General features: G+C 32.8%; 1 protein-coding gene across 1 annotated transcript in view; it reads right to left on the bottom strand.

The window, feature by feature from the left end:
• LOC149425116 (myrosinase 1-like) overlaps nt 1–26,582 on the bottom strand; it is a 38,063-nt gene extending 11,481 nt beyond the window's left edge. Inside the window, exons 1-4 of the mRNA XM_089649318.1 lie at nt 26,348–26,582; nt 19,984–20,102; nt 5,471–5,586; nt 346–921 (exon numbers count right to left, since the gene is read on the bottom strand). Coding sequence (XP_089505444.1) covers nt 346–921; nt 5,471–5,586; nt 19,984–20,072 — 781 coding nt within the window. The 5' untranslated portion in view covers nt 20,073–20,102; nt 26,348–26,582. The remainder of the gene's footprint in view (nt 1–345; nt 922–5,470; nt 5,587–19,983; nt 20,103–26,347) is intronic.

Raw genomic sequence — 26,582 nt, 5'->3', positions numbered from 1 at the left:
ACATTTCAATCTATCTACTGATCTACATTTGTACTTTGTATTGCAAGAACCATAAAGAAAAAGTTGACATCAATTAAATTGAATTTATAAGATTCTCGTTGAACATTTTGTAATATTGTTTGAATGATGAAGAGCGAAGGCATGTTCTCATTCTGAATCTGTCACTTTATATCTCGCCGCCGGCAAATACGTTATGATTAATATTGATCACAATGTGAATGTCGGACACGCGATGAATATTTTTTTAAATCATGACACATCAGCCAGTATAAATCATGCTCATTATAATTTGATAAGACGGTGCCTTATATAAAGCAATTGTTTATAATTATAAATTATGCTTACCATTGTATTTTGGTCGGAACTCTTTGTCGTAAATGTGGTAGGCCCTTGCGTGAGACTTCAGCAGGTAATGCGTACAAAGGTACTCTCCCACCCCATGGTGGTTGAGAGCTGGAGCTCTGTTGGGCAGTCCATACCCTTCTAAACAGGTCTGCATGGGCTCATTGAACGTGGTCCAAATGGGTACTCTATCACCAAACTGTTTGTAGACAACCCTGGCATAATCAGCGAAGTATTCAACAATATGTGGATTGGACCAGCCGCCCAAGTCTTGAAGTCTCTGCGGTAAGTCCCAATGGTAAAGCGTGGCCATCGGTGTGACGTTGTACTTTATGAGTTCGTTTATCAGGTTGTTGTAGTAAGCTATGCCATCCTTGTTGATGTGGTTAGCGAATCCGGTGGGCAGGATGCGAGGCCAGGAAATAGAGAAGCGATAGAAGTCGACTCCCAGAGCCTTGAGCATCTGCACGTCCTGACGATAGTTGTAGTAGGAAGCAGCGGCGACGTCTCCGTTAGATCTATCCCTGATGACCTCAGGGTGTTCGTGGGTCCATCTATCCCAAACACTTTCACCTTTTCCTGAAAACAAATAAATTTATTCGAAGGATGCCGACATTATATTTATCAACTCCAATCTCAAGAAGAACTATTTTTGGCACTCCTGAAAAATGGCTGATGGATTTAAAATGTATTTTAATCGGATTGAGTTCTTGTTTGAAGAACTGAGGAGATCTACCAGTTTCGGATGGGTGAGAGCTACATAGAGCCAGAGAGATCATAATTTAGGTTTTATTCTCTTGTTAAATATTTTACAAACAAAAACAAATCTCGTTGATAATGCTTAAGTGACTTTGCGAATACACGATGAAAGCATTATTTAGACATTGTCATAAGAGATCTAAATCTCACTAAGCTTGCTATATGATGCAATCGGTGACCGACTGTCCCGATTGATATCTTATTACTTATTACTTTACTGATAACATTTTTCAAAAATCTTGATTTTTCTGGATGATAAATTTGGGAAAATTCTTTCAAATCACTTAATCAGTGACTATACAAAATATTTTCTGTGCGATGCATCATAAAAAAAAATTAAAAAGCCTTCTTTCTAAGTTTTAAATTAATGGATATTCATCTGCAATAAAAATAATCTACACGGTACAACAAGAAAATTCCTTTTTTGTTATTTGTTTTTGGGGTGTTATGCCGTGTTGCGCTAACTCCTTCTTTAGCCAACGTTTCGGACAGCATTGCAGTGTCCATCATCAGGGCAGCTGTGTTATTTTAGGACACTGCAATGCTGTCCGAAACGTTGGTTAAAGAAGGAGTTAGCGCAACACGGCATAACACACCAAAAACAAATAACAAAAATACTTTTGGCCGTGAAAATCTTAAATCATATTTAAGAAAACTCCTTCTTTCGGCTTATGGGTGGGGGCATTTTGAACAAAGTAGGTACGTGTAAGCAGACTGTTACACACATATTTTTTCAGTTTATGGGTGTGAGCAGACTGTTATTTATTTATATTATGCGCCCATATGGGCTTTCATAAACATCTACATATTAATTCAGTGGAACAGTAATCAAAAGAAAAAAATTCTTCTGAACTATATAGAACCCAAACAGAAGAAAAGTATTATTACCTTAATTATAAATATTACTGAGAAATGTTATTATAGCCTTCTTGTAACTATATTCTGTGTAGTTGAACACATCTACAATTTCTGCGAAAGTGTTGCCAACTGCATGCAATCTATGTTCAAGCGAGTATCTAAATGACTCGTCCTGATATTATTCTTGCAATTAAAAATAAATTTCGATCGAATAACTCTAGTTGATATATTAAAGGTGATTAGAATCAATAAATCAGGGCTGTCTATTATTCCATTACTGGTTCCATGGCAAATTATTGGTTCATGATTGATATCATTATTGATTCCATAGCAACTAAGGACAGTGGCAAAACACATTTTTTTTTGAAAAATGATGTAAAGTCATTAAAAGTCTTGAAATAAGCCTTAAAAACCTAACCTAACCTAACCTTACCGACTTAAGCTAGTTCAAATCAAACAAACTAACAAACTCTATTACAAATGTTGGTAAAGATCTTATATATATGTACCTACATAACTACCTAATTTATACATATTTTTGAACACGAAGATTACCGAGAAATTAAGTTTTTAAAAAAGAAAGAAAACATTTTCCCCTGTTTCATTTTACAGTTACACTCTCAGTTCTCAATAAAGTGTAGTACAAACATAAATCGTTCTTTTGGTTAGATAATTATCATGGACATAATTAATTTCAATAACAACAGCACATGCTCGACGCAATACACTTGTATTACGCCACCTTGCATAAATATGCAGTAGGTACTTATGCACATTAGTCAAAAAAAGTTTTAAATTTAAATAATCAAACAGGCTACGCGGTAATATAATAAATACATTCAACTTCTCTTACAAAGTAAAATTTAATCAGTAAACGTTTTTCTCGCAGTACATTAAGTACCCACCTACTAGACATATTTATTTGCACCGCAGATATGACTTTGCAATTATTTATTTCTATAACATTTTACAATTGCGTTATGAACATATTGTTTTTTTTATGTACTTACTATTAAATAAGATATGGCAAGATATATGCTTAAATTTAAATTAATTAAAATGCAATAGAAAAACTCCACGAGAATAATTTTAAGAAAATTAAAATAAATTTCAGTTTCGATCAGTCGGGTGATTTGTCCGAGAATCAAACCATAATAGTACAGAGTGTTTTGTGGAACGAGTGACATCTGTGGTTGTCTTGAACACACTCTTTCCTACAGGCTTGATGTGGTATTCAGCGGAAAACTGTACCAGTATTTAATTTAATCATTTTCACATAGAGGCTATAGTTTCATGGGAGATGAATTTTATTTGGATATTCTGAATATATATAAAAATCACATTTCACTGTGTTCGTACACGCTAATCTCCGAAACCGCAAAACGATTTCAATGAAATTTTGTGAATGTGTATTGTTGGTTCCAGCTTGAAACATAGGATAGTTTTGGACCCAATATGTGGCGCTGTTGTCGAGATCTAAATTAATTTATTTTTATTTTTTCTAACAACTTCTTTTTTTCAGCTTTATCATCCAAAAATACATACAACCACAAGTTTTTACTTATAGACATCCCCCTACCCCCAATATTTTTTAATGATATTGTAAGGATTTTTTTATATGAAAAAAGGGTCGTAATTCATTTTTAAGTTGTGTAAGCTTTATGTATTCATATTTGCAAAAGACGGATTGACAAAATATATTGTTCACCAAATATAACTAACTAAATTAAATTAAAATTCATTACTCTAATTTAAAACAACAATATTGTTTAGACTTTATCAATTAAGAATTTTCATTTTATTTTTCACACATGAATATGAGATGAATAATAAATGAGAAAAAGATGTAAATCGAAAGTGTTTTCTATATATCGTATTCGTTCGGCAATCTGTCAAACTGTGAGACATACTTTAAGGCAGTTTTAAATTGTACCGGTCGCATTTTCACTTATTTTCTATCGTACTGAACAATAATCACAATCTGCTGAAATGATCGATATCAAATGAAATGTCAAAACAATGTCTACGAAGGATGTGACTTGCGCCTGTATTATATATATGTCAAATGTACAGACATAGGAATTAATAGACGAGAAGATAATGGCGAGGGGTAAAATCAACTGTTGAAGAACGAAGGGGGTAAGGCTGACTGTGATTCGTCAATAAATCAATCTGACAGTAAATAGGCATCTCGCATTATAATATCACCATTTAGTTCTTAAAAGTAAAATCTGCTTTTGAATGAATAGACATTTTTACATGGGAGCGCAAATTACTCGCCACGTTATGAACTAATTTGCGAAGTCCAAATACGGCAAAGTAAGGCAGCTTCTATTTTCAGAGTCGTAGTTAGTTTCAGAGTATTTAGTTAAGACACTTTTACAAATATTTCATAATTTACTACCCCAGTAAACAACGATGAGCACACTTGAGAATCGCTACATTGTGATGTGATAGTATTTGTTTCTAAAACTGATCCATATAATACGGTGTGAATAAGCTTAAAATAAAGTAAAATAATGCTTACTTATGGAATGTAATACGACAATTGGGTTTATTCTCTTTTTCACATCTATTTTTACAAGTTTTCATATCACAAGTCAACATTTTGCAGTGTTATTTCGTAAAATGAACCGATGATGCCTCGACCATAGTTCGCACAAGAATGATGACGTCACGTTTTCAAATTTCACTTGAGGCCATACGCGAGCACAGCCGGCTCCAATGGAACCGGTATGGGGAGTGGGGATAATACGCTTTTAATCACTTAGGGCAGGTCTACTAATATTCATATGTCTATGGTCAAATGCATAAAATATCCGACAACAGATAAAAGGCAGTCTACATAAAATGGGGTCTATATAAAATGCGGTCTACATAGAAGGCGGTCTGTAGCAGGACAATGTCTGCCCGACCCCATTAGTAATATTATAATTACCGGTCAGTTGCCGAGTTGACATCGCGTTTGGGTCCCACCCAGGCGTAGTGTGTTCAACTCCTCCTCCATCACAACACAAGTAACATTTACCGCTTACTGTGGTGGTAGGAGGAGATTTTCAAATATTGTCAGGTTATTCGTAACCCGAGAATGTTTGTCTTTCTTTTGTTAAAAAAACTAAATTATTTAATTTCATGACTTCGCATAATTTTACGAATTATTTATGCGTACGTTTGGGAAACATAATTTACATATTTTATTATATGTATGCAGAATTGTGTGATTTATACGTTTAGTACTAAAAGTTTTCCATTTTCTTGAAGAAAATGACTAATAAATAAACGTATAATTAAATAAATCATCTTTATTTTAAGTTGTATTATTTCAAAATATTATTAGCAGTTCAGTAGTATCTTTTGCTTTTCCCGGTAGGGGAAAATGTTTTCTTTAAAAGTTCGTAGAATTTAACTGAGTTTCGACTATAATCGTTTTTATATGATTTTTAAGCAAATTATTGATGAACGTTAGTTAATATAATAATTAGTTGAAGGCATTAGGAAGTTAAGTAGTTACCTGAAACGTTCCAAGCGCCCTCTATCTGGTAAGCCGCCGTGGCCGCTCCGAACATAAATCCTCGAGGAAAATCAAAATCCGAGTGGTTCATGATTAGCCCGTCGCCTGATTGGATACTGTAACAAATAAAAACAGTGTTGAATTACCTTGTTATAAAATATAGCTAATTTATATACTTTGCCTGTTTAACGTACAAAAAAACATGTCGCATACTTAGTTAAGAAAATAACATCTGAAAAAATTGTCGTTTTAGTAAGTAACACCGTCCCTTTGAGAAATACAATTTTAAATTGTCAATTAATATGATTATTTCAAAATAAAATTTACCATAATCGTAACATTTTGGTATACCTAGTTTGTTCAAATCAGTGAATATTCCACTAAAAGATAGAATACATTAACTCTTTTAAAACAATAAGGGGGTATTTCACCGTCCTCATGATTAGCTGTCAAAGTAACTATCCACTATAAAATAAATATTTTCAATAGGAAGAAAACTCTTATCCGATGTATAGCCTCTTTCGATTGGTTCGAGTTCCGATTAGAAAACTCTTATCCGATGTTTAGCTAATGTTCATAGGTTCGTGTACCGCCCGGTTAGAAAACTCTTTTCCGGTGTATAGCCACTGTCCATAGGTTCGAGTGCCGATTAAAAAACTCGAAATTTATAAAGAAATAAATTGTAAATTAGAAATATACGTTATCCCTTGGATAAGCTACCAAGAGGATGGTGAAAACCCCTTTGAGAGGTATTCTTAGTAAAAGCATAGCGGAATTATTTTTACTGGATGTGATGTCTTGCGGTTAGGCGGTCCCTAGTGGTTTGATATGGCACTTGTTATAGACCAGAGGTTCTCAAAGTGGTCCATATGGAATAGTGGTCTATATGGTCTATAGGGATCGATATCGGCTTGCTGGGGGTCTATGTCAGCGAGAAAAAAATTTGGGGGTTAACGAGATTAAAATGGGGGTACATACGAGCGGACCCCCATTTACCTCAACTCAATATTTAGGAGTTCCGTAAATGACACAATATACCTAACACAAATAACACAGTTTACGTGATACTAATAATAGACTGAGAAATTACTTATTTGATATTTGTATGTTTATATATCGTAAAGTTATTTATTGAGGTATATAAATAGAGTCTACGTTCCTTTTCTCGTCAGAATTAATATTTTAAACCAAAACATTGCACATTGGAAGGCGCGAATTTTCCTAGTTCCCCAACTTGTTTTTGAAAAACTTCCAGGGTAATAATGACGTTCAACATTTAGATGTACTTCACACAGACTTCAAAACTAAGTTTGAGGACATTTTGATTGTGGAAATGGAATGTAGAAGAATCGTAAATCGATCAGGGGCAGTTCTGTAGGACCAGCTACAGAAAGAAATTCCCGTTGCTTATCCTGCTTCATTTTCATTTGGTGTAATACCTCACAAGGGCGCCTCTGTCTGCACAATGCAAAAACAGAGGAACTATATCGTCACCCGGTTGTAGGGCAAGAAAGGGAAGGGAATCTTTTTACGAAAAAAATAAATGATTATCACATAGGACGTTAATAGTTTTAGGAAAATTCGATATTCGGCAGGCAGGGGGACTACGGAAAAAAAATATTTGGCAAGTGATCTACGGGGCAAAAAAAGTTTGGGAACCTCTGTTATAGACGAATTTAAAATCTGTACCTACCCTTTAAATCTATCAACTATCGAGTATTTGCCATTATTTTTGTTTCAAAGGAAGAAATTAAAATTGGTTTAATGTTGTTCTCTTTTCGGGTTGACACTCGATTCGGTAATTTTGCCGATTACCAATCCATTAATTTTAATTGTGTGCTCGAGTAGTCTTATCCTTTCTCTATTTCTTCCCTAGTTCCTTTGATATTACCTTTGAGAAGATTAGACAACATTTTTCTATTTATTTTCCCGAATGAATAATTTTATTATTTGACAGCAAAAATATATAAGTTAATTTATTTTGCTTCTTTTACATCACTTACATGTTTCATCACCGCACGCTAAGAAATCCCCGAATATACCGAGATACTGTCGACATAGTAAAAAAAATGCAAACCACAAAGATTACTTCGGATAAATAACCAGATTTAAAAATTATATAAGTTGGTGTGTACTTCACCGCCTAATTCAGAGAATACACGACAAAAAAGGCCGATAGAAGTCGAACCTCGTGGCTGATCTACGAAAGAAGTTTGAGAATATTCCGGGTTTCATTAAGTGAAACTTAAAGGAAAATGTGAAAAAGGTTTTATTTTGATATGAAGCAGTCACTTTGTGATGTTAGATACTGAGATAGAGTTTTATTTGGTAAAAATTGTACATAATTTTGAGAAGGTCGGTTATACTTATATATCTCTTATTATTTATGCACTTTTATAATTTTATATAAATAATGTTGTATTATTTCAAATATATTATTATTAGAAGTCATTTAGCGCTATGTTAAAGACACGGCGAAAAATACAGATATGAAATACTGTTAATTTATTAACAATCTGGTAAAATTATTCGTTTTCCTGTTAATAATGGGATTGCAGGCCTATAACGCATAAATTGAATGACTTCCCAACAAAGTATCAGTCAAAATCAAACGTTTTATGAAGACGCCTGAACACGTGTTCATACAAATACTGATATTGATATTGACATACTGAAATTGTCGCGTTCCGTCATGGTATCTATTACGAAAAGAACACGCGTTCTCGATATATTAAGAATGATTAAAATTTTATCAGGAAGTTGGCATGCTGTCACTTTTTTAACAGGATTATTTTTCTCCGTGAAGGGACTGCAGGGAGGACTCTACATTTAGAGGTCATTTCACCATCCTACCAGCTGTCAAAATAACTACGATTATAATAAATAAATACTCGCAATAACTAGAAACTGCGATTAACTTATAGACTCTATTCACACGTACCGAATAAAAAACTTTATAAATAAATAAATCATAAATCTAAAATGTGTATGATATCCCACGAATAGTGCACTAGTACAGGTATCAAAGGGTGTTGAAGTTGAAATATCCTCCCAGAAATATTGCATCAAGCTGGTTTCATTGACTCCATTCGGAAATACGAGTACACCTATATATATTATTAAGTCTTCAAACATTTGTGTACGAAAATCTTTCATCACAACCTCATCTAATCACTGATATAGTCAGCATGTAATAATAAGTCAATAAAACCTGTGCAATGAGCTGACATGGGTTTTTTTATTTCTCGGGATCATACACACTTCACTAATTAAAAAAACTTAGTTGATTGTACAAGCAAGTAGCATAAGTACAATCAAATCGTTTTAAAGGCGACACGTTGGATGTATTGTTAGGATCAAAAGTTTTGTAATTAGTTAACACCCGCCCACAGTCCCCTCTTACCCGCAAACGCTCCAAGATACTGGGCGCGTAGTACCATTCCTTTTAAATTAATGCATTAAATTCGACAATATTATTTTATAAATTTTTTGCTGCAATCTTCGGCTTCCTAACAAAAACAAAATTATTATTAATTTAATTTGTTGATCCATCCAGTATCCCACTACACAAGTAAGGGTATCTTTACGAAGACTTACCTGGACGTGCCTGCCTCGCTTATTTATTAATAATTAATAACCAATTAAACACACTGAACAGATTCCTAGAAGTTTTATATAAACCGGTTTGGAAGAAAACTGATGTCGCCAATTTGCATTGTTCCGGATATATTTTGCTTTTTCAATTCACTGTTCACCATACATGTATGCAGATTTATTCGTACTGTATTTATTCTTCTTTCCTATGGTGGGGTGGTTAGAGGGGGATATCTAGGTCAGCGAATCTGCCTAGGGCCTCAGGTGTCGCCCTGTGGACTTCTTCAAGCCCGTCGGTAAATGAATGCTGCAGGCATTCGTTGACCACATTGAACCATGATCGCCAAAACATCGTAACCGTATTTTATCGTAAGCAGCCTAAGCGGCCAACGACGAACGCACCCCCTTAATATTTAAAAATACCAAATTATCACCCCAAAAAGGATTCTGTACGCCTATACAATTTATCGTATATTATAGTGGTCTAAAAATTTGGTTTTGACAAAACATCGTAAGAATTTGACGGCCTCCTTAGTCGAGGGGTAAGGCTCACGACTAGCAAGCTGGAGGTCGCTGGTTCAAATCCCGGCGTGCGCAAGTAAATTATTTGAATAATTTGTATTTTTCAAATTACTGACATAAACTAATATGTAGTATATTTGCGAGTGAATGATACTCTCAGTATCTCCCTGGTGTAAGACAACCATTCAGAATTCAGAGATTGCTTGAAATGACTTTGGCCCTATTTGGCGACCAGTTTTGAATAGCCATGTACATCCCCATGTTCATCTTCCTCATCTCCTTCTTCTCCCCACTACCTTCAGCCTCACAACATACCCCAACTGGGAATACCATAGTCTCACTGGTTCCAGACTTTTTGGAGCAATTGGGACTCTTGTGCGGTATTCACGTCCACGAAAAAAAAATGTAATCTGTAGAATTATCGTAAATGACTATTGTCCCGCTTGTAATACACAGTAAAATGGCTGCCTTGAGTTTTTTTACTCACTTCTTCCATAGCGATAGTGTAGCCGCCTTGGATGCCGGCTACAATTATAACTACAATTATGCACAGTACAAGACGGTAAACACAACTTTTTTTATGTACGCGGTTATACATCGTACTAATTCGTGTGATGCCACAATTTTTGGATTTACACGGAAGTATTGATATGTACATGAGTACCAAACTTTCTAACGAATGTTTATTTTATTAATGTCATCCACATTTATTACGAAATACCTTACATTGCGATGGTTACGTTGTTTTGTTCAGCTATTTAGCGATCCATTAATTTGTTAATCATTGTCGCTTACTATGTTTTGAACATCACGCAAAATCTACTTTTATTTATGATGTTATTATGCTAAACATCGTAAACGACACCGTGAGCGATAAATATTCACAGTTATTATATAGCTTAACAGTCAGGTAAAACAATTTAACCGCTTTTATCCCGAAAGCAGCGCAAATTTAACGATTTTCGTACTGTAAGGTGTGTGGTATTCAATATATTCACTATACGAATAAACACGTGTGCGTATACGATTAATAAATTTGAAATGAGGGCCAATTATTGAGTCGATGGTGAGGTCAAACATAATAGGAGATCAACAGATTATTTGTCCGGTGTGATCTATGCATCATATCCGGTGAATTTTTATTAATTGCATTGATTTCACGGTTCTAAAATAGCTTACTATAACATAAGGAATTTGAAATAGGATTACGAAAATTCACTTACTTAGTTTAATTCAGGCCTTTCGAACGTCGAACCACCTTTTGTATCTAAAATGAAACGTTAAATCGAAACTAGAAGCCTACTATGAGATGCTTAGTGAGTTTTAATCACTAAGCATCAAGCTTTTCGGTTGCAGGAGTATGCTGATAGTAAGCCCACATTAAGAGGAAGCTACAAGCCAAATATGTGTATATTCTTGGTATACCTTATATCGTAGGTAATAGGCATTAAAGTCGCTTGACAAACGGAGTCTAGAAACGTTCAAAACGTTAACGTTAAAAACTCGTTTTTACTTATTTTGTAAATAATTTTTATAAGAAAGAAAAAAAGTTAATCAAATGAAACTGTCACAGATAATCTTAGCTATAAAACTGTATTTTTTAAAAGTTGTTTCTTTTATGCATCATACATTTCAATTGAAAAAAAAATTGTAGTAGTTTGCATTTATATTTTTTATTGAGTAATTTATTTTTTTATTTGTATTCTAATCAAGCGAAGCGATAGGAAAACCTTCAATTTAACTAAAGTATATTTTTTGGTTTACATAATGTACACCAATTCGTTATAAAAATTAATCAAAATAGTGATTTGACATTAATCTTCGCCTTAATCGTCTCAGACGTACTATTCTTGACATGGCCCGATAAAGTGTTTCGAGATATGTCTTCCGGGAACATCCCTGATCTATCCCTTTTTCATGTGATTCAATACGATTATATCGGTATTGCGTTATCTTATCTACCGTTATTGGATTATACTTAGTATCAACGCACATAAGCCTAAAGGAACTACTTCCGTCCTTAAGGCGGCACAATCCCCTAAAATAAAGTCGGAATCGTAACGATGCAAGTAAAGTAACTACTTACAAAAATATTCGACGCGCTGCCCTGGTGTTTTGGCCGGACCTACGGTCGAAATTGCCCTAGTAGGCCTGGAAAATAAATCTTTCCGCGAGGTTTATTTTAATTCATTCTGATAATTTTATTATTCAAATTTCAGATGTTTCTAAACGAATTCCTCGGAAAGTTACTAATTCAGTAACGTAGAAAAATAAAATCTAGTGCTTTCGGCTAATTTTATACTTGAAAAGCGTTTTATTAATTTTTTAAACCGTTTTACGTAAAATATTTTAATGGTTAGGTACTGTTTTCATTTATCTTAACGTGGGTTTATATCTGAAAAAAGGAAATATTATATTTACGAATTTGTTGAAATTAATTAAAATTGAAATTAATTAATTAAAAAATTAAAATTAAAAAATCGCGCAAATCCCCATCATTTATTTATTAATTAACGCCCGTTTTCGGAGCTTTTACATATGAATATTAAGAAATATACATTATTTATTGTACATAACTGAACTGCTTCATTAACAACATTTTATATTTGTTTAAAGATAAATTGAAGATGTCCACTGACTTGGTAAATTTTTTTCTCTCCATTAGTATTCTGGGCAAAGAGAAATACATATGGTAGTTAGTTTGAGAATTTCTGCACTTAAATAAATACTGACTTTTGTATTACGTTTCGGAATCCGGAAGTCATTTAGAATTTTACATAGAAATACGTCCGTGAAAATTCTTCTGTCTGACAATTTGAGCATATTCATATAATTTAAACGATTGTTGTAGTTCAACATAATTGCTGGAATACCCATTTTAAAATTTATAAAACGTAATAATTTGTTTTGTATTCTTTCAACAGCTTGTACATGTACGAGTATATTAGAGTATATTATTAGTTATTCTTGTGTCTCCAATTTCACAATAATTATCACTCAAAATAATTTAATTAAACCTCGTTATGTAGATACATAATAGCGCATTCTTAAAGAAAATGTGAAATGATTTTCCAGCCCGTTAATACATTTAAAAATCATATTGATTTATTAATATAAATAATAGGCTTATTAGGGGCATTAACCTCCCTGGCTATTCTGCAGGTAGAAATATTTTCAGTTGAGATGCTTGAATCGTGCAAAAACTAGAGAGACTCCATTTGCAAATATGCAAATCTAAAACATGTTTAAGTAAATTATGTAATGAGCACATGAATAATTAATTGAGAAATTTATAATTTTAGATTTAGTCAGACATGCGGCTGATCTGTTTTTGGATTCGTCAATGGTAGTTATTTGTCATCTGTGAAATCATAACTAGAAATATAGAACACTAACTTGTTTGTATATCTCACAAAAAATTAGCAAACGGTCAGTTGTCATCGTGAGATTTGGACAGCTATTTCCAACAGTTTTCAGCATTAAATTAAATATATTATAATAACAAGACAATTCGATGTACATTATTGAATATTTTTCAATTGTTCAATCTCGTAAACTCAAGCCAAGTCGTGTGGTAAGTTTACTTTTAAGCACATAAGTACATTTTAAGAATATTATAAATAAAAGAATATGAAACAGACAAAGGCCTAGAAAAAATGGTTAGGTTATTAATTATTGTTAAGTAGTAATATTTTTCATTTATCTTAATTTAAGATGTTTTTTTTTCGTATGATTCATTAAAATACCACATTTTATACTCGAATTTTAATATCACGAAAATTTATCAACGGTCTGATTCTACTCACTGCAGATAAAACTAATGATATTTCAGAGTAATAATATACTTGTTGGTGGCAATAAATAATTATTAAGTCAGTAAATAGCCTGGAGTTATAAAGGTATTATGTGATTTTAATGGAGTCTTCAAATAATCTCAGCATGTCGCCACCTAGCCTTAGATTATAATCACTGAAGATAAACTAATTATAGTATGAATAGCTTTCAAAATTAATTCTTCTATTTTCGTAATAAAATTCAAATGTTCACAACAGTAATTTTTACACATATGTGTTGTATAAAATATTTATCCCCTGGCAACTAACATTCTTAAAACTATACCTTTATTGAAATAAGACAGATGAATAACCTGGCTTTTTATTTTTAAAGCCTCAGACAAATAGACATGTTCTATAAAAGTTTTTTGAGATAACGCAAGTGTCTGGCCTTTAAAATAACTTTTTCTAAAGTAAAACATTGCAAAACGGATTTTTATCAACAACACTTTTCTTCACGTACTGTGTACTACGTGAACAATAATGAACCTGCATTATGTATGGGTGTCTCATTAAATTCGCGAACATTGCTGTCCATATATACGTGTATGTTTCTACGTGTAATTGCATAAAAGACAATCGTGTTCAGTATTGCATGACACACGAAGATGCTGAAGAGGACAAACATAATCACACATGTAAACTTAAACTGAAGCCTAACATAAGTGGTTATAATATATTAGTTTTATTTATGTTGTACTTCATAAATATTCTTAGTTATGTATACTGATTTTTCGATGGCTTTCGACAAGGTGAATCGTGACACTCTTAATAAATACACTCTAAAAAGTTGTTATAAGTGAAAATTTTATCAGATGGTCCTCATCTTACATTAAAAATAGATGTCAGACTGTTTTCCTAAAAGGTTACCTATCACAGATAATAACCAATTTGTCGGGGGTACCCCAAGGTTCCCATTTAGGATCACTCCTCTTTACTTTGTATTTTAATGACATCAAACGTATCATCAGTCATCCTTAACGCTGACGTTATGAAAATATACAAATTCACAAACTTGGTAGATGGTTGTAAAAAATAATAAAATTAATGAATATTGCTTAGATAATCAATTATAGAGTAGAAAAATCAGAGACTTTCGAGTATTACTTGACTCTAAATAGCTATATAAAGATCATACTGACCATATTGATCATATATACTCAGAAAAAGTCTACAAACAAATAGACTTCATAAGTATGATCTCATCTCGAATTTCATTTAGAGTCGTCAATACCAAAATAAACACTTGTCCAATCGCTTTGAAAATCAATAGTTTAACCCTTTAACACTTTAAACTTTTTTGATGTAATGTTGTGTTCGTGAACTGCCTTATTGACTTACCAGCTCTATTAGAAAGGATCGCATTTCGTTATCCTAACGCAATACCAGATCGAATACCTAATTTTAAATTCCACCTTTCAAATCTAAATACGCACAAAACTCTTAACTCGGACTTAACTTCAAATCTGACAATACCATAAGAGATACTGATATTTTCCACTGCACCCTTAAAACGTTAAAATCAAATTTAACCTACAATGTACTTAAATCAGAGTTTTAATTTTTACTTCCTTCCTAATCTTTAACCATATGAAATATTGTAAATGGAACTTAACTGGTGTATTCTATATTCACGATATTAAAAGTAAAATTAATTCATTTTTATAAACTTTAGTTTCCTAAAAAATAAAATAAAGTCACATAAGTCATAGGTCTAGTGGTCATATAATCATCTCAGAAGCCGGCTATAGCTACAAGTATAACATAGTCAATAAAAAAATTAAAATGGCTTAGTTACTTGAAATTGTGTTTAACATACACGATTATTATTTTTGCATTAAAAAAACATTAGCAAATTGTATAGGGCTAACAGATTCTTCAATAGTGACCATCGGCTAACCCTTTACAAATCTTAAGTACATACGTCCAATATCCCTTCCTACAGATCGTACCCTTAACCCGCCTCACAACGCTGCCTAACCGCGTGGCGATATAGTTCCCCTAGTGAGGCGTCAAATAAAAAAATTATTTTAAAAAAAAAAACTTTTTTTTTTCTTCAAAAATTTTTCAGGAAACAACAAAATTTACTGATTTCTAAACATAATAAAGTTTAGAAATCACTAATATTGTCTTCAATATTTAAATATTACAATTTGAGGTTTTACTCAATAAAGTTATTCCGAAAAATAAATAAAAAACAAAATTTACGTTAACTAATCTCGAACCGTTTTACATCACTGTGTATTTCATTATATTTTAGTTAAGCCCGTCGTCTCACGGGACGGAAAGCAATCGATATAAACCGGATGCTGCTAGACCCTGCACAGAAAAGTTCCACACTGAATTACGCTGCAAACCACATTACTTGTTTATGTCGATTGCTTACTGACCCGTAGGACGACGGGCTTGCTCACGTATCTGTGTCTGGGTATATTGAACATCCATGCACTATCGTATCGTAAGCACGTGATATTTAAAAACTCCTAATTTATGTAGACAAACTGGTAAGTACAAAAACAGGTTAGCTAGTGCTCATGTAAATCAAATTTATTTAATGTAACGTAATCCGACAACAATCAGCCAGATGCAAGAATGCAGATTTGATGCCATATAATACCGGTTAAGCCGTTTCATACATTGCAAAAAAATATGACGAAACAAGCGACAGGTCAATTTTAGTAGGTACCTGCCTAACTACAGGGTGCGGCAGAGTAGACGGACGGTTTTAAAAAAATCATAAAATAGTTAATTTTTACTCAAAAACAAATTTATTGATGGTATCAGGTTTGCGAGGAAATAGCATTTGAGACAGTCAAGTGTAGAAAATCATATCAGGCATGTGGTGGCCGAAATCGTCGATGCAGTGCTGGAGGCGTTCTAGGAAGTTCGCGTAGACTCTCTCCAACGTCGCTCTCTCAACTTGGGCGACTTCCACGCGAATTGCTTCCTTCAATTCGTTCAGAGTTCGGGGCTTGTTCTCGTATACTCTAGCCTCGAGGTGTCCCCATGTCCCCATTTTCAGGAGTTCGAACTGTTCGCGGAGCTCCTCTTGGTCTTCTGTTGATCAGTTCACCACGCCTGCGAAGTGATTCAACCCAACGAAGGATGGTGTTTCGAGAGGGAACAGCTCTATTTCGATGAATGTTGAAGTGGCGACGAAACTCACGCTGTACGACGGTGACTGACTCATTATTTCGGACGAAACAATCATAGGCGAAAACACGGTGCTCCACCGTCCACGGCTCCATGACGACAACTGGTAAAACAATGCTAGGAACTAACGAGTCAAGCGGCACCCCCCCACCTCTCTCGTAGACGGAGGGCGAGAGTACTACCAATCTCAAAAACGTCCGTCCTCTCTGCCGCACCCTGTACTTCTTATGTATGGAAAAAATGTAATTATAATTTGTTTGAGTGTGTGGAAACATTTCATAAATTAATACATTTAATAAACAACCGAGGAATATTTTGAAGCAAATTCTTAAATTCCGATGTAACATTAGTTTAAGAACTGATACAAATAAATAGATTTTCTTGAAAATATGAAGCGCGTGTTAATTCTCTTTCAAGAAAATAATATTTTATACATAAAAAACCTTTCGAATGATAAATTCACAAACTAAGCATGGCTGTTTTTCCCGACCTATACCCATCTCACACTCTTCCCCATTTCTAATAATAAATAATCACAATTTAAAGTTAAACCAAACAAAAATTAACCATAACTCTTCCAGATTTAGCAACCCTGGTGGAGAAAAAAATATCCAATCAATACATTTATTTTTATATGCACACAAAAATAACAAGACAAATTAAAAAAGTGTAGAACACTGGTTCCCAACTAATGGGTCGAGAGGGGTTCGCGGCTGGTTTTCTATGGGGTCGCGGACCGATACACAAAAATATAGTAGTTATATTTATTTTTAATCAGCGTGTGTTACGTAAATCGAAAAGCATCTTAATTTTTAATATGGTATCTGGATATAAACTGCTATTTACGAAAAGTTGTTTCGCTAAGAATATTCATCCGCGCATCTCTTCGAATTTGTTCTAGCTTGGATAAGCTTATACATGTAGGTGGTAATCACGCTGAAGTCCATCAAAGAACAAGGTTCCATCTGCCATTTGCAAGAAACTGAGATGTTGGCGTTCAAAGTTTGAATGGTGAATAAAATAATAAAAATTAACATATTCAAGAAAGTGTATAAGTAAAACCGGTGTGTGTATGACCGGCCAGTAGATAGGTTGGCATCGCGTTTGGGTCCAACCCAGGCGCAGTGTGTTCAATTCCTCGGCTGGCTCCTCCATCACAACACAAGCAACATTTTAGCTATTCGTAATCCGGGAATGTTTGTCTTTCTTTAATAAAAAACGAAAAAATATGTATTGTAATTGGAAATTCTTTATGTTTAAGAATATAACAGATGAAACCTTGTTGTTCCAAGAGCATGAGCCCACCACCTCCCCCCTTCACCCGTCAGGGTCGCGGTCACTTGGCTTTTATAAAATGGGATCGCGATTCGAAAGAAATTTAGTAACCCCTGGTGTAGAACCTAGAACTGTCTGGCTAAATGGCTGAATATAATGAATACCCACCACGATGCATTTTTTTCAGTACAACTTCATGGAAATCTCCACAGCAAAAAACGTGCATTAACAAGGACAAGCCATTGAAGGTCAAACTGGGTTTGAAAGGGTTTAGAGCAGCGGCTCTTAACCTTTTCGGTCTCGTTACCCCCAGGTGAGGAACCGCTGGTTTAGAGGTTCTTCATATGCTTTACCTGTTTGGAAATTATCCATTGTTTCAAGGAACCACATCGAATGAAATTATTAACTCTGGCCAAGAATCCGCAAACAGAACACGCTGCTACCGCTGCCATACCAGTATTAGTACCAGCACTTATCCAGCCGTTAATATTTACTTATTTAGCCACTTGGTTCAAGACGCGTTCATTCACAGTTCAAGACGCGAACAAGTCAGAAAAACGAGTTTTTACTTTTGATAACAACTATTTATTGCAATACCTATACAACTGCAATTCTTAACAATTACTGTAGACGAGATATTATCAAAGTACATTTATGAAATTACAACTGTTCTAGTAGAGAAAACGTTTCAATACAAGACAGGGAAAACATACATGGAACAACTCAATTGGCAAGCTCTGCCTCAATAATTTTTTCTCTGTGACAAAAATGATTTTCCAAAGATATTCATATAACTTGCCAGTTTTATTTTTCTTGCTCATGCTTATACAATTGTCAAATACTATTTTGAATTATTCATTATTTCTATCATCGCCTACCGGAAGCAATTACTAACATGCCATGAACACGTAATGAACTACACATAGCTTCAATACAATATTTGTCGAGACGTGCAATGTGTTTTCTTCAAAGAAAATATATTGCGTATAAAATAATATGATGTAAATGAAGGTAATATTGCATACAGGGTGTTAAATGACGTACTAGATTTACTTTTATCGGTGATCCATGACACTCTTCCAAATATAAGACATTTTCCTGTTTAAGCAGATTTTTCTAAATTGAATTTTGTATTTTTTTCTTCTTTTCTAAATATCGTGGTATTTAACAATGCCTTCACTGTGTTATTATTTTTTTAAGATATTATGCATTGTACTTTTTAATAAATTAATGAAAATAGATGATTAATGAAGCTCTACCCCTGCGGGGAATCGGCGTGATGGTTGGTTAGTTAGTTTGGATTAGGTAGGTAGCTACCCTGTAGAATAGTATAAGGAGGTTGGCTTATCGGTGTGCTTTATAATATTCTCTTACACATGATATATATTTTAATTATATTTGAACTAAACTTTAGTCTCATTCGATTTATCTCTATTCCAACACCAAAATGAACGAATGAAGAATATAACCCTCCGTAGCAGATAATCTTGCGCTTTAACTTTTGGGGCATAATAATTATTGTTTATTAATACACAATATTTTTCGAAGAACATGAAATAGAAAAATTCACAGAAAATATAAATATTATACATTCGAAGACAGCATTTACTTTGTAGCTACTCATAATTTCTCACTCATAAATATCTGCACCGGAATGAGATTTAGTGTAGTTTTTTAGACGTAATGTAATTTTTTCAACAGTACCATTGTGGTACACAGTAGTAAATTGTGGAAGAAGTCGCAGACGCCCGAGAAAGACATTAGCAATATCGAAGCATTACGGGGTCCACTAGTAATAGAAAATAATACAAGCCCACACTCGCAAGTCGGCTCTTTCCACACGGCTGCCAAAACTCTGTGCGCGTATTTGCTTCTATTCTCACTAAAATTCGATCTATTCTAAATTTTTGATTTGTGCTATGTTTCTCTCTGTATATTTTAATAATAATAAAATAATTATTTTATTGACAAACACTTGTTTACTTTCATTTTCACTTCCTTCAATAAAAATCAATTTAAATGTTTCACTCTTGCCAGGCGTCACGTGACGGCTATTTTTTTTAACGTGTATAAATGTTGACATAAATATACACATATAAATCAAGCATAATCGATTTGTTTGTAAAAAATCCTTACCATAATAATTGTATTACTGAAATCCATAGCAGGGATGTTCGCAAGATGCATGAAGGGTTCACAAAATTCGGCCATAATTTTCTTGTCATCTTTGGATATTAGTTTTGCTATCACAGATTCTGTAAAGGAAAAAAAAACAAAGTTATTATATATTATACTTACACGTGTTTTTATTACCAACGTAGAAGTTTTTCAAGATTATGTCATCAGGAGTCTACCGAAAACATTTCAATTCATTTCAATAGTTCGATTGAGTGAGTCACTCTGGGGGAAATATTTTCAATACATGTATTTGTAAATACATCTGTTTAAGTTCACAGCAGTTTAAGTGCAAGTCCTTGGGGAGGAGGGTTGAATCCTCAGTCAAACCAAAACGTCTTTGAAGCCGGCCCAAGAGATGGCGCAACTAGGTCGAAAGCTTGGTTTTGTAACGAGTTGATTATTTCACGTTTGACGTGTACCTACTTTATCTAATGTTTTATTGTTTGCCTTATATTCGTGTTGCAAAATATAAAAACAGGCGAGTGCTTGCCACACGATATTTTAATATTATATAAGTAGTTCATTCCATGAATACCAACAGATTTATTTCTGTACTAGCAACATTTAATATCTCAAAGTATATCTATCCAACTCCAATGTTTATAATTTATAGATTTTACAGCGCATCGTCTTCATTTGACGTCAGTAGAATTCGTTTTATGTAAGGAGAAGGTATAACAGTAATTTGTTTCAATGTTCGTAAATAATTTGACTTCGTCTCGGCGTGCAATATCCACATTGCTGGTGTCTTTGCTAATCGTTTAAGCCCCCGCATTCCAAATTACTACAGATTTATAACAAGTTTCTCGTCAACTATTTAAAATTTTAAGTTCCAAAAAAAATATGTGTTATTTTTTAAGATAATATCTATGCATTTGTAATGCCGAAACGTTAATTATATGAAATTCCCTCGATAGAAAAAAATCGTAAAGTAAACTTTTTTTGATATTTAATATGTTATAGGTATGAAAAAATTTACAGTGTATCTTTAGATTTAGATTTTGCTCTATTTCAAACTTTTTCACCATTTTCGCTTAATTATTATCGGTTTTTAATATATGCGCGCTCTCTCTAACATTCGTATTTACATATCTCCCTTTCAAACCATCTTTGAACGAATACTACGGGGCTTTAAACAACCGAACATATATTGAAATTGCAATTACCCGATGAGTCAATTAGATAAGAACAGATGGACCAACGAAGTAAAGTTTAAAAAGCCGAGTTCGTCAATTCGATAAACTTTATCATCACGTTCGTAATTCTCAAAGACATCAGCTGACTTTAATACTATCAAGATATATGTGAAATACTTACCTGCTCTCGAGTATTGGTGTAGGAATATAAAAAAAATACGGCTTTGGTCAAAATGTGGATGTACTTGAAACATTATATATTATAACAGAAGCACGTTCTCCTTGACTCTTAGTACTACAATGACTTTGGAAGGTGTATATTTTTTGAATGTCGATGACATTTAGAGTTAAATCAATGACAATAATATAAGCGAAATAAACATTACATCCATCTAAGAAGGTCATTTTGTTTCATCGCATTTAATGTAAAAAAACTGAATATTTAACAGGGAATTTCATTTAATAAAACATAATAATAGTTCGATATTAAAAGAAAATTATTCCTCAAGTGAATGCAGTGACTAAACATCGGTTTTGTTAATACAAAGTTTTTTTCTTTAAGCAACAACTTTTAGATTAATTATTAACTATTAGATTTATATTTCCGTTCGGGATCATTTTTTTAACAAATCTATTAGAACTCATACCTTAGTACCAACAACCTTCAGAAACAGGTTCTCTTTGAAAAATATTTAAATTAAGTAGGTACCTAAACTAGTACTGGGTGACATACTAGAAGAAATGTGACTGGGTAAGTGCTCTGTGGAAGGATAGCTAATAGGAGGACTATTTTTTTACGACAACAGCTCTATAGCCATTAATTAAACATTTATTTTGTTTCGGCTATCAATGCCGGCCTACGTGGTCAAGGGGTAAGGCTCTCGACTAGCAAGCTGATGGTCGCGGGTTCAAATCCCGGCGTGCGAGAGTAAATATTATTAGATTAATCTGTGTTCACAATTTATTCATTTAAAATGATATATAGTATACTTGCGGCACGTTCCAGAGTGGGAGATACTCTCAGTATCGCCCTGGTGAAAGACAACCATTCAGAATTGAAATGTTGCTTGAAATGGCTTTAGCCGTGTCTGGTGACCAGACCTGAATAGCCAGATACTCCCCACCTTACTCACAATGTTCCCCAATTGAGGATGCCATAGTCTCACTGGCTAGCTCCAGACGGTTTGGGAGCAGTTGAGCAATTTTCATTCACATAAAAATACAAAATTCACACCTTTTTATGCAGTACCTAAGTTAGCAATTGTGATTACTTTTAGTCTGACATTTTAAATGTGAGATAACTGCCAAATAGAGTCGTCGTTATTATAGGTCAATGATATCGCGAATCACACCATTAGACCGGCATAGTAATGCCTAATAGCCTTGTCAAGTCAGATGTTACATTATTATGCCAGTATCTATATACACTTCTTCTCTATTATAATATTATACAATGGAATACTTAATGGAATCATTTTTGCAGGAAAAATAATTAATTAGTCAACGTGAGAATCTTAAATCACAAGCAATGGAATATAAATAAAGGAAAATTACGGACGTGTTTGATAAAGTTTATTGAATTGATGAACTCTTTTTTTACTTTACTTCATTCGTCCATCTGTGCTCAATCTTCTAGGGTTTTAGAGGTCACTATTAAATATTAAAGAATTCTAACATACTTGACTCATCGGGTAATTGCTATCTATAATTTTTTTTATTTAACGCCCATAAAGCTTTTACAAACATAACACATGTCGAAAATTTACAAAACATCATAAGAAATATACTATCAGTACAATAAATACTTATAATGACATAATTATTAATTAAATTGTAACGACGAGACGTTACAAACATGTCAAAAATTAACAAACATACAGAAATTACACATCTGTGCACACATATAATACATATCTGTACAATAAATACTTTCAATTTTCCAAACATACTATTTTTAGCACGCTTATATAAACCTATCATAAATAAATATAATGCGCACGCTTGCATCACAGATCCACTGCAACCGTCGCGTCTCGTTCGTTATTCCACTTAATATTATATAAAACTTGTTACGTTGCAAAAAAAACCTTGCATTTTTGGAATAAAAACATTTTATTCCAAAATTTTACTAAAAGGTTTACTTTAAATCTAATAAAATGACACAAGTTCTTAAGGCGATGCCATACGTAGTAATGCAAAATCATGTGTTTTTTGTTTGAAAATTTGGTCGCCTAGACATGTTTCAGATGCTTTAATTAAATACTGCGAGTAGAATACAACTTGGCCTAATAATCGAGTATTTTTTATATAAATCTTTTTGTAAGCCCAGAAAAATATAGTGTAAAGGCCTATGAAAACGGCTTTAAAGTTCAAAATATCCTACTTACGAACCCATTTTCGGTTATGATTTTATTGTATAGTATGGAAAATAATTGTATTGTAAGTTATTTATAAAATGATCGAAAAAATATATATTTATGCCTGAACATCCACAAAATAAAATAAAAGGCACTTTTTGGCCATGTTTTTTTCTTGCATAAATCAAAACAGGGGGATGGTGCTATGCAGGAATTTAAACCTTATCGCCATCTACGTAAGGGTTGTTATTGATAGCGGCTCAATTTAAAATATTACGCGACGTAGTGCATCGCCTTAATGAGATTTTGCACACTATGACAAGCAATGGCTCAAAACATTTTTGTAAATATGCCATAATTCGCCAACAATCGGTCGAGTGGATAACCTTGCATTTTCGGAATGAAAACTTACTTGGATTACTATTTACTTACTCCTCCACACAGCATCCCAAAAGATGACGTAGGCCATGAAGAAAATTATTTTCCATCAATGGTAAATATGTAATCTTGTAGGCTAATTAATAATTTTGTTAAATCATTAACCGTATATAAATATCCCAATAGCTTTTTTGTGTTTTCCTTCTATTGGTTAGTATGTTATATTAGCTGCGATTAGCGCAACAAAATACCAACATCGAGTTGCATTCGTGTTTACATTGCACACTTCTAATGTTTATTTTGCAACACAAGTTTTGTTCTATTGTAAAGGAATAGAAGGCGATTGAATAATTTAATTTCCTATATTTTATTTTAAAGTGTAAACCCATAATAACGCGAGTTTACACACCGTGATGACTTCAACATATATTTATAATGTAATTTTTTTTTAATCGAGGTGTTTATTGAAACAGCATAATAAATTCTACTTTAAATGCCTACGTATTTTCAAAGGAATTAAAACAATGTACGTTCATGTGTATACATAATTATAAGGATGTCCAGGTTAACAAAAAGTTAACAAGCATAAAATATGTTATTTTTACTTTGTTAGAACAAATCAAAATAAACATAGTGATTCTTTTTAACGAGCAATTATTAAATTTTTACTTAAAATAACACTAATAATTATTAATTATAATTAAACCTAAAAAATAATACATAACATTTTAATCACCTTTTTATTGCTATAATCTGCATACAAATACATGTGTACATGTTCATATATATACATATATACAATACATGTAACATGATTTTCATGGTTTCTTTATCAGTTTGTTTATTTGTAAACGGTTTCGCCAGAAAATTATAATATTTTATTATATGTAAACAATCTCGGATTTGTAATAAGAAAGTACTAGCTGTCATTATTTATCTTTAATTATTATTACTATTTGTTATAAAACATTGATAACACAAAAAAAATTACTACTAACAAATAAAGAATTGACATGACAGCTTGTCCGCAGGTTCTACCATTTTTATTTTATTTTATAAACATCACACAATCGTTTTGTTGGTAATTTTTAGTTAAATTTAATTTTAATGTCTATATATAATTATGTAATGCAATATTTAATATTTTCTTCTTCTTCTGGTGGCCCATTCCCATCGGAATTGGTCTACTATTAAGGTGCAGCTACTTCCTTTATCATGTTCCCACTATTAATTCGTCCCCTGAATTACAAGTTGGGTAAATTTTGTACATTTTATCAAAAATTCACCTGGGCGAATCCTTTTTTATATATTTTCAATTTCTCCGAGTATCGGCGAAAAGCACCCCTGAGGTGATATCTCACAAAAGCGGCGCTATACAAATCATCCAATAAATAAATAAATTTGTTTGGTAAATTTTATATCTCGAATTCAAATAAATTAAAATTAATGAAAATTGAAATCGAATTTAAATTTCAAATAATCAATGTTATTTGAAAACCTATTTTATAATTAATTTTCCCAGTTGGAGTTATTTTAAAAAGTGAGAGTGCACAGGCGATAAGTTGCATTTTATTAAAATCAAAACTGTAAAGAATTAAAATACATCAAGTTTATTCCAATATATGTTGACTATTTTAACTAACTACGGCATACCGTAATTTTTTAATGAAATAAACTTGATCTAAATAAAATCTGATCATCATTATCTTTAAATAAGTAAGTACCGAAATAAATGATTTCATTGCTACACAATGATTAATCGTCATTTTTCTTTTTAAGGTTCGCTTTTTCATTGCCAAAAAGATTATATAAGATCCTATTGTTTGAATAGTATCACTTCCGGTACTTAAATACACAACAACCAATTAATAACAATACGTATTCCAATGTTCATTATTATAATATTTGCGAGACAATAAATGTTCCTTCAAAATAAATGAGCATTTCTATTTTATATTTTAGATTTCAAAACACAGAAAAAAACATACTACACCACTTAAATTATATAAAAAAATATTTCTCTGATGGTTTGTGAATAATGTTTATGTCTCTATTGTTTATATCTCTATTATGATTTGTTTTATATCTACAACCTCTCTCCATGGCTACAAATGTATTGTTTTGTAAATTTTTCGTTTTATATAATCTTTTGTTTTTTATTAAATTTTTGAATTCATATTCCTTTCTCACAAATTTAATTTACTTATTCCATATAATGCTGTCTCAGTAGAGGTAAAGTCACAAGGAGGAAATTCTTAATTGGTTTGGTTTTAGCTATACAATACTTATGTACAAACTGATTAAATGTAAACTGTCGATTTCTCGAAAATGAATAAATAAATGACTTATTTAAATATATCCAATTTATAATAATAATACGTATCCAATGAAATTATGTTATACTTCACTATTAATATTTATATAAATAATCCACTTTATACGGTAACTTACCAATTAGTTCTACAAACTATAATCACACACTTTTATCACAACACAAGTATACCGTGAAAAGATTATAAACAAATAATTTTCAGCAAAAACCACACACAGTTTTCAGTTTCACACGAGCAATTTTTCTGAGCGCTGAATCCAATATCATAAATACGTTCGCTTGCTACGCGCCCGTCGTCCTTATGTCAGTACAACTTGCACGAGTCGGACACCGTTGAAGCCTTTTTAACCGCTC

The sequence above is a fragment of the Hesperophylax consimilis genome, chromosome 3 (genome assembly GCF_061612785.1).
Source record: "Hesperophylax consimilis isolate HC1 chromosome 3, BYU_Hcon_1.0, whole genome shotgun sequence".
Classification (NCBI taxonomy): domain Eukaryota; kingdom Metazoa; phylum Arthropoda; class Insecta; order Trichoptera; family Limnephilidae; genus Hesperophylax; species Hesperophylax consimilis.
Note: the sequence above shows the minus strand (reverse complement) of the source record. Positions and strands in the feature narration are given on the sequence as shown.